This window comes from Vulpes lagopus, chromosome 12 (assembly GCF_018345385.1).
Source record: "Vulpes lagopus strain Blue_001 chromosome 12, ASM1834538v1, whole genome shotgun sequence".
Classification (NCBI taxonomy): Eukaryota; Metazoa; Chordata; class Mammalia; order Carnivora; family Canidae; genus Vulpes; species Vulpes lagopus.
In genome coordinates, this window is record NC_054835.1 from 59,842,108 (window position 1) to 59,854,544 (window position 12,437).

Here is a 12,437-nt window from a genome sequence, read left to right on the forward strand (position 1 = left end):
GGGCTTCGGTGGCGGCGGCAGCACAATTTCTTTCCTTTTTTCCTTGGTCCCCGGAGTTACCTGCACGCCGCACGGGGCTCGCGCTCGGCACCCCGAGACCCAGAGCCGCTGGCCCAGGGACAGGGCGGCCGGGCGTCCCTAACAGCTTGGTTCTTCAGGCAACTGACACCTTCTATACCTTTTTTGCCTGAAATGTTTCACATGTTTTAATAATTTTTTTAAATTTATTTATGATAGTCACAGAGAGAGAGAGAGAGAGAGAGGCAGAAACAGGCAGAGGGAGAAGCAGGCTCCACGCAGGGAGCCCGACGTGGGATTCGATCCCGGGTCTCCAGGATCGCGCCCTGGGCCAAAGGCAGGCGCCAAACCGCTGCGCCACCCAGGGATCCCTGTCTCAGGCATATTTTAAAGCAGACACGGGAAGTGGGCCCGCGACTTCCCCGAGGCTGGTGGGGCCCCTGGCCTTGCAGCGTCTCGCTTCCACTTGGAAAACTGCAGATGTTAGGGTTCTCGTCACGGCTCGGCTCGTCCTCTGTTCGACGGCTGCAGGGGCGCAGGCCTCCCCGTTTCCTGCAGCGCTGCCCTGGGTCCCGGCCTGCCCGCCCGGCCCCTGGGGTCCCGCCCCGCCTGCGAGCCCAGGACCGGGCGCCAGGACACGGCGGCCACCACCACGGGGCAGGGCAGGTGGCGGCGTGAAACCCGAGGAGTGCGGCCAGGGCGCCCAGGAGGCAGTGCAGGAGGGACCCCGGCTGACACGGGGACCCCCGTGTGACAGGCCGCGGTACCAAGTACTAGGCCGGGTGTGGAACTCTAGCCATTGTCAGCGGAGGGGCCAGTGGACTCCCCAAACCCAGGAGAAACGGGTCGCCCACCACCCCTTCCCTCCACCCTCAGCCCCCATGTCCCCTCCCCACCCGCGGTCCCTCTGCCTGGGTTTCTGTCCACTGCTATCTGGGCTGAACACCCCTTTGCTTGCTGCTTCCTGTCACCACCCTGGGCCCTGAGGGTGGGTGTCTGGGGTCCCCCCAGGCCAGCAGGTGCTACCCCCTCGCCCCCTTGGGCAGAACCTGCACTGCGGGCAGAACCCGCACTGCGGATGGTCTGCAGCATTCCAGGGGCAGGGGAGGGGCGGGGGGGGGGGGGGGCGACAGTCCCCAGCCCAGGCCTCCCAGAGCAGGAGCCGCCCAGCCCCCAGGGACACGCCGTGGGGACTCATGGGGGAGGCGGGGTGGCTCCACGGAGGGGAGCGGGCACCTTCCTGGGCCCTCATCCTGGGCCCGCCCCGGGACTCCACGTGGGAAGGCCCGGCCCCTGGCTCCCAGCCAGGAGTCGGTTATGTAAACAGAGGTGGCCCAGCCCCCCCAGGCCCCCACCCCCGTCTGCTCCCTACTCCCCCCACCCTGCTCCTCACCTACATTTATTCCAAGTCACCTCTTTGGGCTGTGACCCAACCGACCCAACCGAGGCTGCAGGGCAGGGTCCCCCCAGGGGCTGGAGGGGGGACAGGACACAGCTCCAGGGCCCTGTGCTGGCCCACACGGGCACCCCACCCCCAGACGAGGGGGAGACGCTAGAGGGAGGGCTGGGGGAGGGGGCATCTTCGCTGAGGGAGGCAGCCTACCCCCAGCACCCGCTCCCCGCAGCCCCCCCAGCCCCCTCCCCCAGGCAGGGCCACAATCTCTGACCTTTGCCTTCTGCCCATTCCCAGAACTGAAACACAAAGGCTCGCCCTGGGGGTAGGGTCTGGGGTGGGCCGGTAAGAATTGGGGTCTGGAGGGTGGTGCCGACCCCCCCGGGAGCCCCCCTCCTGAGTCCCCAGAGGGCGCAGAGAGCACTGAAGACCGCCCACCTGTGGGCCGGCGGCGGGTTGGTCTGCAGGAAGAGGGGCCTTGGGCGCTGACACCCCCTAAAGCAGAAGAGTTGGGTGAAGATCCCCAAAGACAAAGGACAGCACCTAACAAGGGGGCTGGGAGGTGTCCTGGGTGACAGCGGGTGACGGACAGGGGCTGACAGGAGGCCGCAGCCCCACACCAACACGGTTTGCTGGTGGACGCGGGAGCCCTCGGACACTGCCAGGTGTCAGAGGCCAGTGGGTGAAGTGCCCTGGCGCGGGGAGCAGGTCAGGGGGAGGGCTCCAGGTGAGGCCCCAGGCTCTGGTGACAGGCAGATGCGGGCAGGGAGGGACGGAGGACAGAGGGGGGAGGAAGGGAGGGGAAAGGAGGGGAGGAGGGGGGTGCGCCTGGGGCCACAGAAGCAGGGTGACTTCCTGGGAGGCCGTGACCTGCAGGGTCCAGGATGTCCGGGGCCTAAAGATGAGGCCCCTGAAGTCAGCAGGCGCTGAGCAAGGGCTGGGACTCAGGCCTCAGACCTGGGGGAGGCGAGGGCACAGGAGGGCGGCTGGGGGCAGAAGTGGGGGGGTGCGGGACATGAGCTGGCCGGCGACCCCACGGCAACAGGAGCAGCGGCGGCCAGTGGGGGACCGGCCACTGGCCAGTGGGACTGCTGAGTGGTGCTGGGGGGCCCTGAGCGCCCCCAGCCTTGCCCTCCCCACCCCAGTCCAGTGTGCTCTACGCTGCCTGCAGGGAAAGAATGTCACCTGGGAGCCCAGGTGGGGTAATGGGGGTTATTGGGGGGGCAGGCCTCTCGGCAAATCAGCAGCCAGGATCCCAGGAGGGGTGGGTGGCAGGAGAGGAGGGGGCGTCCAGGCGCAGTCCCCTCCTGTCCACCCTCCTCCCTTGTCCCCGCGGGGAGCTGCGGACCCACCGTGACCCTATCCGCAGGCCTGTTCCGAGGGGAGGGGGCGACCCGGACCTGGCGGGGGGTGCTGCAGAACGAGTCCAGGGGGATCTGAGGGGAGGAGTGGAGGGGGCAGGTGCTGGGGCGCGTCGGGGCCGGAGGCGCAGGCAGGAGCCGGGCGGAGGGGCGGGCGGGGACCCTCAGCTACCGCTCCCCCTCCCTCCACCCCTCCCGGGGCCGCCCCCACCCCTCCGCCTCCGCCTCCACCTCCGCCTCCGCCGCCCGCCACCGCCACCGCCACCCAGCGTCCCCGCTGGAAAGTTTGCGCACCGCTGGCCGCGGAGCCGGCGCCGACCAGAGCTGCCGGAGGAGGAGGCGAGGAGGAGGCGGAGGGCAGGAGGGTCGGGGCCGAAGCAGGAGCGGGCGGCGCGGTGAGTCCCGTCCCCGTGGGCAGGTCCCCAGAGCCCCCACCTGGGCGGGTGCGGCCGGGGTGCTCAGAATGGGCAGCCGGAGATGGCCAGCGGGGACCCCTGTCGTGGGCGGGAGGTCTCAGGGCCTGGGGCGTCGCCGTCCGCACCCTCTGGGCGCCTCTGATCCCAGTCCCCGGCTGCGCCCTTCCAGCTCAGCCAGGCAACCAGTGTGTCCCGTCCCCCCACCCCGCTCCCCGTGGGGCAGGCTGGGGTCTCAGGGCTTCGCTGCCCTCCCTTCCCTGGGGGAGGTCGCCAGGGCGCTTCGGGGGGCGCTTCGGGGGCGCTTCGGGGGCACCAGGCAGGCGGTCCTGCGGCTGCGGGGAGCCCTGCACTCCCTGTGTGGCACCCACCCCAAGGCCCTCCCCAGGGGCCCACATGGGGCCCCACGGAGCCATCCCGGAGGAGGGGGCTGGGCAGCTGCTGTCCCCTGCGGAGGGCCCCAGCCCCCCCCCGGGACCCCCCCAGCGACATCCCTTCCACCGGTGTCCCCGGCTCCCCACCCGACCAGCTCCTTGGCAGAGCCCACACTTGTCACTTTGACCTGCGGGGAGGCTGGGTCACTGCCCTGCTCTCACCTCTCCAGCGGCCCCCACTGCCACTTCTGGGCGGCAGGGTGTCTGTCCCCACCTGGACCTACGGGTCCCCGCCGCCTGGCTGCCCGCATCTTCCGGGCTGGCGCTGGCTGCCTCCGGGCCCTTCCGTGCTGGGGGATGAGGGCTGGTGGGGAGCTGCTCTCTGGCCGGCCTCCAGGTCACCCGCCGCCTGGGTGCCCAGGGGAGGAAGCAGGAACCGGGCTCTGTCAACAGCCTTTGGCCCCTGATCCTGCCCTGGGGCCATGACCTTCCTGCTACTTGCTCCGGTTTCACAAACACCCACACACACACCAGCTCGGACCCTTCTGAGCCTGGGCGTCTCCCCCCCCATTCGGAGCACAGGGCAGCAGGGCTGACCCCACGGCCTTGCCTGTGGGGTGGGCCATCCGCCCATCTGGGGCCCCACCTCCCGCTCCAGGCCTGGGGGCCCCCCAGCCGTCCCCAGGGAAATCGGTGGGACCCTGGCGGGGCCCTGGCACCTAGAGGTGGCGTGTTCTGGGCAGCCCGGGGCAGGGCACCTGCCTGCAAGCAGCCCAGCAGGCGGGGGAGGGCTGGGGCCGGGCCCAGAGGCCGCCCATGGACCCCTGACTCTCCCCTCGACCCCCTGCCCGCATCTTCAACACTGAGCTGCTTGGGACGGGAGGGTCCGAGACCCCCGGGGAGTGGGACCCCCAGGCCCAGGAAGGGGGGAGGGCGTGTTCCCGGAGGAGGGCCGCCCCCTCCCCCCACTGGCTCCAGTGAGGGTAATAAAGTGGAAAACCCGCCAAGCTGGCGGGTGAGGAGGCCCTGGGAGCGCACCGCACCCAGTGCTCGGCAGGCTCGACCCAGGACCCCCCGGCGATTCACCCCTTAGCCCTGAGGGGACCCTGAGACACTGGCACGAAGGCCGGGCGCCCAGGTCACGGCCTGTTGTGGGCATCCTAGCCCGGCCCTCGGTCACGGGTGCAGGCCAGGCCCGGTGGAGGCCTCCTCACCCCACAGCCACTTGTCCCAGACCCAGGCTGAGGGCTCAGGAGCCACAGTGTGAAGGCCTCGAGGCAGAGGTGACAGGCAGGTGGAGAAGCGGTGGGGGGCACCCAAGGGGCTTTATCTCCTGCTTCGGATCAGACCACCCTGTCTGCTGCCCTTCCCCTTGGTGGGGGGGCGCTGGGCTGGCCTGCAGGGCAGAGGGGGGAGGAGAGGTGGGCGCAGGGGCCGAGAGGCTAGAGGCTCTGGGGGGAGGAGGGGATGGGGGAGCAAGGACACTGCCCAACAGGATGCTCCCTACCCAGACGCCCTGCAGCTGGGGCGGGGGTGGGACAGCAAAGCTGTGGCCCCCAGGAGCTCAGGGCCAACTGACAGCCCCCAGACCACAGCGTGGGGGCGCCTGCGGGGGCCGCACCCCTGCTCACCCGCTGGAGAAGCAGGAGCCCAGCGTGTGCTGACCCTCGGCTGTGCCAGGCCTCGGGCCTCAGGCCCCTGCCCGGGGCACCCTGAAGTGAGTCTGGCCCCGCAGGACAGGGCGCGTCGCCTGCCGGCCCCTTTCCGGCCCCGGGACCAGGGCCCATAATTTGACTTCTCAGGGCCTCGTTCCCTTGAGTGTCTGGTGGGGGTCCCTGCTGCCCCGTCATGAGGCGTCAACGAGCTTTGCCACCTGAAGAGCAAGGTGGACTGTCGTTTCCAGGACCCTCCCTCCTGTGGGAGCCACTGAAGCCCCGTGAGCCCCGGGACGACCCTGTGCCGAATGAATGAGGTGGGCACCCAGGGGCCCAGCCAGGGGCAGGGGTGTGGCGCGCGCCCAGGGGCCTCCTCGGCCAGCTCGCCCCAGCTCCACCCACTGGACCCTGATGGGCGAGGCTGAGCCCCTCCACCTGCTGCAGCCTGACCCCTGGCTGCTCACTGTCTTCCGGCCTGCTGGTCGTCCGTCCGTCCATCCGTCCGTGTGCGCACCCGTCCATCCATCCGTCACTTGCTCCCTCCTTGCCAGGGTGCCAGAGAAGGGCCCCTCCACAGCCCTGGAGTCATTCCCGCAGGGCCACACCCAGGCTCAAAGGGCCCCCCCCCGCACCCTTGTGGAATTCAGTCAGAGCAAAAGCAAGCAAGGAAAGGAAAATTAATAGGGCCTGGCGCCCCAGATCTCCACCCAGACTTGGGCCGGGCCCAGGGCAGCCCTCCTGCTGGCACCACCAGGGCTGGGGGCCCGCGCCGGGGGCCTGGCGCCAGCACTAATGATCTCAAAGGAATATGCCGCCAGCCACCTGCACGATGCGCCCCAGGGGACCCCGGAGGCCGGGCCTGAGCCCCAGGAGGGGCCGGGGATGCACCTAGATCCCCCGCCCGGGGAAGGGGCACGGGAGGGACAGGGGCCATCCGGAGCAGGTGCCCTGGGCAAGGCCGGGGCTGGCTCTGTGATGGATGGCCCTGGCACCGCCCCAGCCCAGCTGCCTTTCCCAGGGGCTAAGAATAGGTGGGGAGGACGGCAAAGGCCGAGGGAGGAGGTGGATCCCGGGAGGCTGCTCCTCCTTCCGGCGGCCGCGGCTCTGCCACCAGGCAGCGTGGTGGCTCCGCCAGCCAGCACCGAGGGGCGGGCTCCGGGCTGTCAGAGCTGCAGGGAGACACCACCAGCCGTGGGAAACCCAGCCCGCGGGCAGCGGGACCCCAGCCCGGTGACTGGCAGCGAGGGGCTACTTCTGGCATCTTCTCCCTCCGGCTCCCACTTCATCAATAGGCCAGGAGGCTCGGGGGGCGGTTTGAGGGAAGCAGGGCAGCCCGCTCGTCACAGCAGAGCCCAGCCGGGTCTCCTCGCTGATGGGGGTCCCCCCACAGGCCCTGCTGCTCTGACCGAAGTCCGCAGAGGAGCGCGTGTGCCCACGAGGACCCTTTGCCCCAGCTGTGTGGCCCCAGCCAGATGTGGGGGGAGGCTGCTCAGAGGCATGCCCCCCGCCCGGCCGCACTGCCCCCACCTCCTCCTCCTGCTGCTGGCCTGCCAGGTGAGCCCCACTGCCCGCTCCCCCTCCAGCCCCCCGGGCCCCACCTGCTGCCTGCCCCTCCGGCTGACGTGGCTCGGCCCCACCTGTCCCTTCATCTGTCCCCCCAGCCACAGGCCTCTTCTGCCCAGGTGATGGACTTCCTGTTTGAGAAGTGGAAGCTCTATGGTGACCAATGTCTCTACAACCTGAGCCTGCTGCCCCCGCCCACCGGTGAGCCCCCCGCCTCCCCCCCACGTCCAGTGCTCGGCTGGCCAGCACCTACTGAGCTCACGCCCTGGGAGCTCCAGGCCCGGTGGGCAGTGTGGTAGGGGAGGCAGCCCACGAAGCCCACCCAAGGCCCGGGTGGGGGGGGGCTCCGGCAGGGACAGGACACCCCCTTCTATACCTTCTGAGGGTCCCTTAGGGTACGGCAAGAGGTCGGGACGTGGGTAGTTGCCAGGGGGCGAGAGCCATCGTCAGATGGGGGCAGGGGCTTGCGCTGGGCAGAGGAAGGAGGGGGTTTGAGCCACAGAGGTCACGCTGGAGCCTGGAAGGAAGCCACAGATCGGGGTGCAGCCCCCAGAGTGGGGAGCACTGCAAGGGGGCCACTGGGGAGAAGGCCAAGCTCGGGTGGGCTTGGGGCACATTGGAGACGGGAGGTGTGCGGGGAGGAGGCTGCTGGGGCCCCGGGAGATGTGGCGAAGCCTGCGTGCTGGGGCGCAGGGGGTGATGCGCAGGGCACCTCAGGGGGGACGACGGGGGCCCAGCCCTGCTGAGGGGCCCCGCCCCGGCCCTGCCTTACAGAGCTGGTCTGCAACAGAACCTTCGACAAGTACTCCTGTTGGCCCGACACCCCTGCCAACACCACGGCCAACATGTCCTGCCCCTGGTACCTGCCCTGGCACCACAAAGGTAATTCCGGGGAGGTGGGGGAGGCCGAGGGCCCGGCTGGGGGTCGGAGCTGACCGGGCCGCCCCTCCAGTGCAGCACCGCCTCGTCTTCAAGAAGTGCGGGCCCGATGGGCAGTGGGTACGCGGGCCCCGGGGGCAGTCGTGGAGAAACGCCTCCCAGTGCCAGCTGGACGATCAGGAGATTGAAGTCCAGGTCCGCAGGGGCGCCGGGGCCGGGGGGCCGGGGGGCGGGTGCCTGGCCCCCCAGCCCTGACCTGCCACCCTACTTTGTAGAAGGAAGTGGCCAAGATGTACAGCAGCTTCCAGGTGATGTACACGGTGGGGTACTCCCTCTCGCTGGGCGCCCTGCTCCTGGCCCTGGTGGTCCTGCTGGGCCTCAGGTAGGCGGCCCGGCCTGGGCACGGCCCCCCGCGGCGGGCAGGGCGGCAGGCAGCCACTGACCCCCGGTCCCCGCAGCAAGCTGCGCTGCACCCGGAACTACATCCACGCCAACCTGTTCGCCTCGTTCGTGCTCAAGGCGGGCTCCGTGCTGGTCATCGACGCGCTGCTCAAGACCCGCTACAGCCAGAAGATCGGCGACGACCTCAGCGTGAGCGTCTGGCTCAGCGACGGGGTGAGCACCCCCTTCCCCGGCCTCTGGGCCCCAGGGCGGCGGGGGCCGCGCGGCCCGAGCTCATGCTGCCCCTGCGGCCAGGCGGTGGCCGGCTGCCGGGTGGCCGCGGTGTTCATGCAGTACGGCGTGGTGGCCAACTCCTGCTGGCTGCTGGTGGAGGGCGTGTACCTGCACAGCCTGCTGGGCCGCGCCACCTTCCCCGAGCGGAGCTTCTTCCCCCTGTACCTGGCCGTCGGCTGGGGTGAGTGGGCTGCGGGCGGGCGGGGGGGCGGGCGGGCAGGGGGGGCGGGGACCACAGCTGCCCCCTCCCCGCAGGCGCCCCCGTGCTCTTCGTCGTCCCCTGGGCCGTGGTCAAGTGTCTGTTTGAGAACATCCAGTGAGTACGAGCTGAGCGGGGGAGGGCCCGGGGCGCCCAGGGGCTCACCCCTCCTGGCCGCTGGCTCCGGCGGCTGCTGGCCTGGGGCTCGGGGAGGAGCCGGGCACCGGGGGACGGGGGTCCTCCAGCCAGAGGACGCGCTGGGTGGGGAAGCGACGCTGCCCCAGGACAGGGGTGGTTTCTGAGCGCCTCCCCTCCGTTCCCAAGGCCCTGATTGGACCCCCTCAGCGTCGGGGGGTGGGGGGGCCGGCAGGCTGTGAGCGGGCCCGCCCTGCAGGTGCTGGACCAGCAACGACAACATGGGGTTCTGGTGGATCCTGCGCCTGCCGGTCTTCCTGGCGATCCTGGTGAGGCGATGGGGCACCTGCTGGCCCCGGGAGGGGCTGACTCCGCCCCGCCTTCCTTGTCGGCCTGCGGGGCCTGCGGAGACTGATGACATCCTGCCTGGGACAGGGAGGGGGCCCTGGCACCGAGCCGGGACACAGGCCAGTCCCTGGCTGGGTGCCCAGCGGCCCCGGAGCCCTGAGAGCGCAGCCCGTGCGGCTGCCAGGTCTAGCTACGGGAGGGCCCAGGGGGCCCGGGCGCCGCCCTGAGCCGTGCCCTCCACACGCAGATCAACTTCTTCATCTTCATCCGCGTCCTCCTCATCCTCATGGCCAAGCTTCGGGCCCGCCAGATGCGCTACAGCGACTACAAGTTCCGGTGGGTGCGGTGGGTGCGGGCAGCGCGGGCTGGGCGGGGCGGGCGGGGGCCGCCGGGGGGCGCGGCGGCTCAGGCTCCCACCCGCAGGCTGGCCAAGTCCACGCTGACCCTCATCCCCCTGCTGGGGGTCCACGAGGTGGTGTTCGCCTTCGTGACGGATGAGCATGCCCAGGGGACGCTGCGCTCTGCCAAGCTCTTCTTCGACCTCTTCCTCAGCTCCTTCCAGGTGCCTGCCCCGCCCCTATAAGCACCTGCGCCCCCCCACCCCCCCACCCCGGCCACCCTGACTGTCGCCTCCCCCCAGGGCCTGCTGGTGGCCGTGCTATACTGCTTCCTCAATAAGGAGGTAGGTGGCAGGGGGAGCACAGGCACGCGGGGCAGGGGGGGAGCCCTCCACGTCCACCTGCGTTTACTGGGCGCTGGACCCCGACATGGGCAGCCTCAGCAGCTCCTCAAGGAGAGCACTCGACAGGGGTGCCCAGGCATTGGGGGACCCCCGTGCTCCACGGTGGGGCCGGCCTCGCTCGGCACCCAGGGTGCCCGTAGTCCTCGGGGGGGGCAGGCCCTGGCGGACCCCGGGACTGGCCCAGCCCATCCTCTGCCCCCCTCCGCCCAGGTGCAGTCAGAGCTGCTGCGGCGCTGGCAGCGCTGGCGCGTGGGCAAGTGGCTGCGGGAGGAGCGCCCCCCCAGCAGGCACCCCGACCCGGGCCGGCCCGCAGGCGGCGCCCCCAGCGAGAAGCTGCTGCTTTCTGGGAGCCGCGACGGGGCGGCCCAGGACCCCTCTGCAGACACCGGCCTGGTGGGCAGCCCCCCTGGGGTGGCTGCCAGCCCCTTCGAGAGCCCCCAGGAGCCCCCCGGGGCCCCGGTTGGGGCTGGACTCAGGTGCTGAGAGTGGGCCCCGCGGGACAAGCCCGAACCCGGTGCCGGCCCGACGCGGGCCTCCCTTCTGCCCCCTCTGGGGGGCTGGCGCGGGCGGAGGCGGTGGCTCGGGAGGCCCAGGACACGGTCTCCTCCGACAATAAAGAGTCTGCGGAGCGGCTGCCTGGCACACCTGGCACACCGTGGGGAGCTGAGGCGCCGGAGGGGCGGCGGGCCGGGCAGGGCCCGGGAAGGGGCCTGCTCCCTCCGGAGTCCCCCTTTGGGCGAAGGGGAGCTGGAACCCCAGAACGGGCCCCAACACCCTCTGGGCCAGAACCCCTGACCCCCCGAGAGCCAGCACCTGCCAGCACGGGGACGAGCGGGGTGGCTGGCAGCGAGGGGGCCGCGCTCAGACGGCGGAGGAGGAGGGCCCAGGGCAGGGACAGCAGCTCCCGGGGGGCCCCCCCGGCTCGGCTCAGCACTGAGCGGAGCGTCCCTGCTGTCCGGGGGACAGCGCGGCTGACACAGGAGCAGGTGTGGGCCGTGGTCACCCGCCGGGGTGCCGGAGCCGGTGCTGGGACAGGGCGGCAGGAGGAAGGAGCCAGCGCGGAGGGCAGGCCGCCCGCCCGCCAGGTGTCCCCTCCCAGGGGCCGGGGGGAGGGACCACCGAGCCCCGGGGGGTGCGGGCGCTGCGCCGCCGGCTGGAGCTGCTCGGCGGAGCCAGGCTAATTAGAGAAAATGAGAGGACAGAAGGCCTCTCAGGAAAGGTAAATAAAATTAGTCCCCCCGGCCCTCCTGAGGGACCTTCACCCCGCGCCGCCCACGCCACTGCAGGCCGGACGGCAGCCAGGGGCCGAGGGGGGGCACGGAGGGGCGGAGGGGCCGAGGCTCGTCGGCGGAAACGGAGATCTATTGTGGCCCCGGGACTCCTGTGACACACGGGGGCTGCAGACCCCGGGAAGAGGGAGGGCCCGACCGGAGGCCGCAGGCCACGGCTTCCCCCAGCCCACACGAGCGCCAGCCCCAGGGCCCCGCCGGCCCTTGATGCCTGGAAGCCCACGAGGGCACAAGTTAGTATGGGACAGTGGCAGTTCTCCTTCACGCCAGCTGAGCCCGAGGTTGGTGACTGCCGGGGGGGCGTCACCCACCCAGTGGCCTCCTGACAGCCCTCCCTACCCTGACTCCCTGCGCCCTTACCCTCCTTCACCCTTGGCCCTGTCCCCAAGGGAACCAGAGCCAACCGGGAGAGGGGAGGGTGGAGGCAGAGGCCTGGCGGGGGCTGGACCTGCCCGGTCTATTGGCCAATAAGCATCGGCTCCGACCAGGGGAGGGCAGGTGGGAAGGCAGGGGCGCGGGCCGCCGAGCCCAGCACCCACATGACAGCCCCTGTCCAGGAAAACGGGCACCCCAGGCCCTGGGGCTCTTCCGTTGCCTCTGCAGTCCTTCACCCCAGGCCCCCAAAGGACTATACGGATCCTGCCACGCAGGTGTGCACACGTATACACACGTGCTACTAAAGAGTGTGAGAAACAGCAAAGGGGAAAACCTGGACCACAATAAACAGGGATCAAAACAAAACAAAACAAAAAAAACAATAAACAGGGATCAGACCTGGGAGAGTGGAGAGGTCACCCCCAGGAGGGCAGCTGAGTGCATCACTGGGCAAGGGGACATCAAGCAGGCGGAAAGCTCCCCCAGACACCCTAAAGGGGACCAAAGTAACTAAGTACACTGATGAGAAATTTAAATGACCTGGTGGAGAGTTCAAGACGTAATTAGTGTTAGTACATAGGAAACTAAGTAAATGAAAAAAGAAGGCCATTAATAACTTCAAGGAAAACAAAAAGTTGGGCAAAAAGTCATAATTCACCACATGGTTTAGCTCTGAATTACAAACATAGACATCATAATGTAAATACTGCACGATGATGTAACCAACGTTACAAGAGGAGAAAAGAGCCATCTAGGGAGGATGGTGGGGGGGAAGGACGCGTGTGTATAGTGGCAGCAGGGACAAGAATGAAGTAGGAAAACTGAGCGCACTGTGTGCTTGCCATCTAGAAATAGAAATACAATCAATCAGCTGAAGACTTGGAAATGGTTGTGGGGGGGGTGGTTGGAGGAGGCTGGTGCACTCCCCGCACGGCCTCTCCTCTTCCCAGACGCTCCGACAGCCTCAGCCTCGGGCCCTGCCCCTGCTTGCCTTCCCTGAGCTCTTTGCACTGCTCAG

At 69.5% G+C, this 12,437-nt stretch overlaps 2 protein-coding genes across 10 annotated transcripts; one reads left to right on the plus strand and one right to left on the minus strand.

The window, feature by feature from the left end:
- Window positions 1-399: 399 nt before the first annotated feature.
- On the minus strand, window positions 400-4,115 carry LOC121473281 (cyclin-dependent kinase inhibitor 1C-like). Of its 6 annotated transcripts, none has more exons than XM_041725441.1 (5): window positions 3,834-4,115; window positions 3,208-3,266; window positions 2,764-2,847; window positions 1,850-1,906; window positions 400-1,491 (listed from the first exon to the last, which is right to left on the minus strand). In XM_041725441.1, the coding sequence occupies exons 1-5, from the start codon at window positions 3,868-3,870 to the stop codon at window positions 1,408-1,410; spliced, it is 321 nt and encodes a 106-aa protein (XP_041581375.1). In that variant the 5' UTR covers window positions 3,871-4,115; the 3' UTR covers window positions 400-1,407. The 6 variants fall into 6 exon arrangements, 5 of the variants coding, with proteins under 5 accessions (XP_041581375.1, XP_041581372.1, XP_041581371.1 ...); XM_041725438.1 differs by having other exon boundaries at window positions 400-1,743; window positions 3,067-3,266; XM_041725437.1 differs by having other exon boundaries at window positions 400-1,906.
- Window positions 2,968-10,384, plus strand: GCGR (glucagon receptor). 4 transcript variants are annotated; one of them, XM_041725434.1, is made up of 15 exons: window positions 2,969-3,167; window positions 5,463-5,531; window positions 6,605-6,768; window positions 6,876-6,978; window positions 7,568-7,659; window positions 7,730-7,851; window positions 7,932-8,038; window positions 8,115-8,271; window positions 8,353-8,512; window positions 8,587-8,647; window positions 8,925-8,994; window positions 9,261-9,349; window positions 9,437-9,575; window positions 9,654-9,695; window positions 9,966-10,384. In XM_041725434.1, exons 4-15 carry the CDS (start codon window positions 6,941-6,943, stop codon window positions 10,236-10,238), a joined length of 1,350 nt encoding a protein of 449 aa, XP_041581368.1. In that variant the 5' UTR covers window positions 2,969-3,167; window positions 5,463-5,531; window positions 6,605-6,768; window positions 6,876-6,940; the 3' UTR covers window positions 10,239-10,384. The 4 variants fall into 4 exon arrangements, with proteins under 4 accessions (XP_041581369.1, XP_041581368.1, XP_041581367.1 ...); XM_041725433.1 differs by having other exon boundaries at window positions 2,983-3,167; window positions 5,362-5,531; window positions 7,552-7,659; XM_041725432.1 differs by having other exon boundaries at window positions 2,983-3,167; window positions 7,552-7,659.
- The last annotated feature ends 2,053 nt before the right edge of the window (window positions 10,385-12,437 follow it).

Bases quoted from the DNA above. Each gene is read 5' to 3' on its own strand.
- LOC121473281 (XM_041725436.1), bottom strand. From the start codon at position 3,870: ATGCGGGCAGCCAGGCGGCGGGGACCCGTAGGTCCAG. The intron at 3,267-3,833 runs GTGGGGACAGAC...CGCCCACGACAG, and splicing joins GCGGGGACCCGTAGGTCCAG to GGGTCCCCGCTGGCCATCTC. The intron at 1,907-2,763 runs GTGGGTCCGCAG...CTTCTGCTTTAG, and splicing joins GGCCTGCGGATAGGGTCACG to GGGGTGTCAGCGCCCAAGGC.
- GCGR (XM_041725435.1), top strand. From the start codon at position 6,712: ATGCCCCCCGCCCGGCCGCACTGCCCCCACCTCCTCCTCCTGCTGCTG. The intron at 8,648-8,924 runs GTGAGTACGAGC...CCCGCCCTGCAG, and splicing joins TGTCTGTTTGAGAACATCCA to GTGCTGGACCAGCAACGACA. The intron at 9,696-9,965 runs GTAGGTGGCAGG...CCCTCCGCCCAG, and splicing joins ACTGCTTCCTCAATAAGGAG to GTGCAGTCAGAGCTGCTGCG.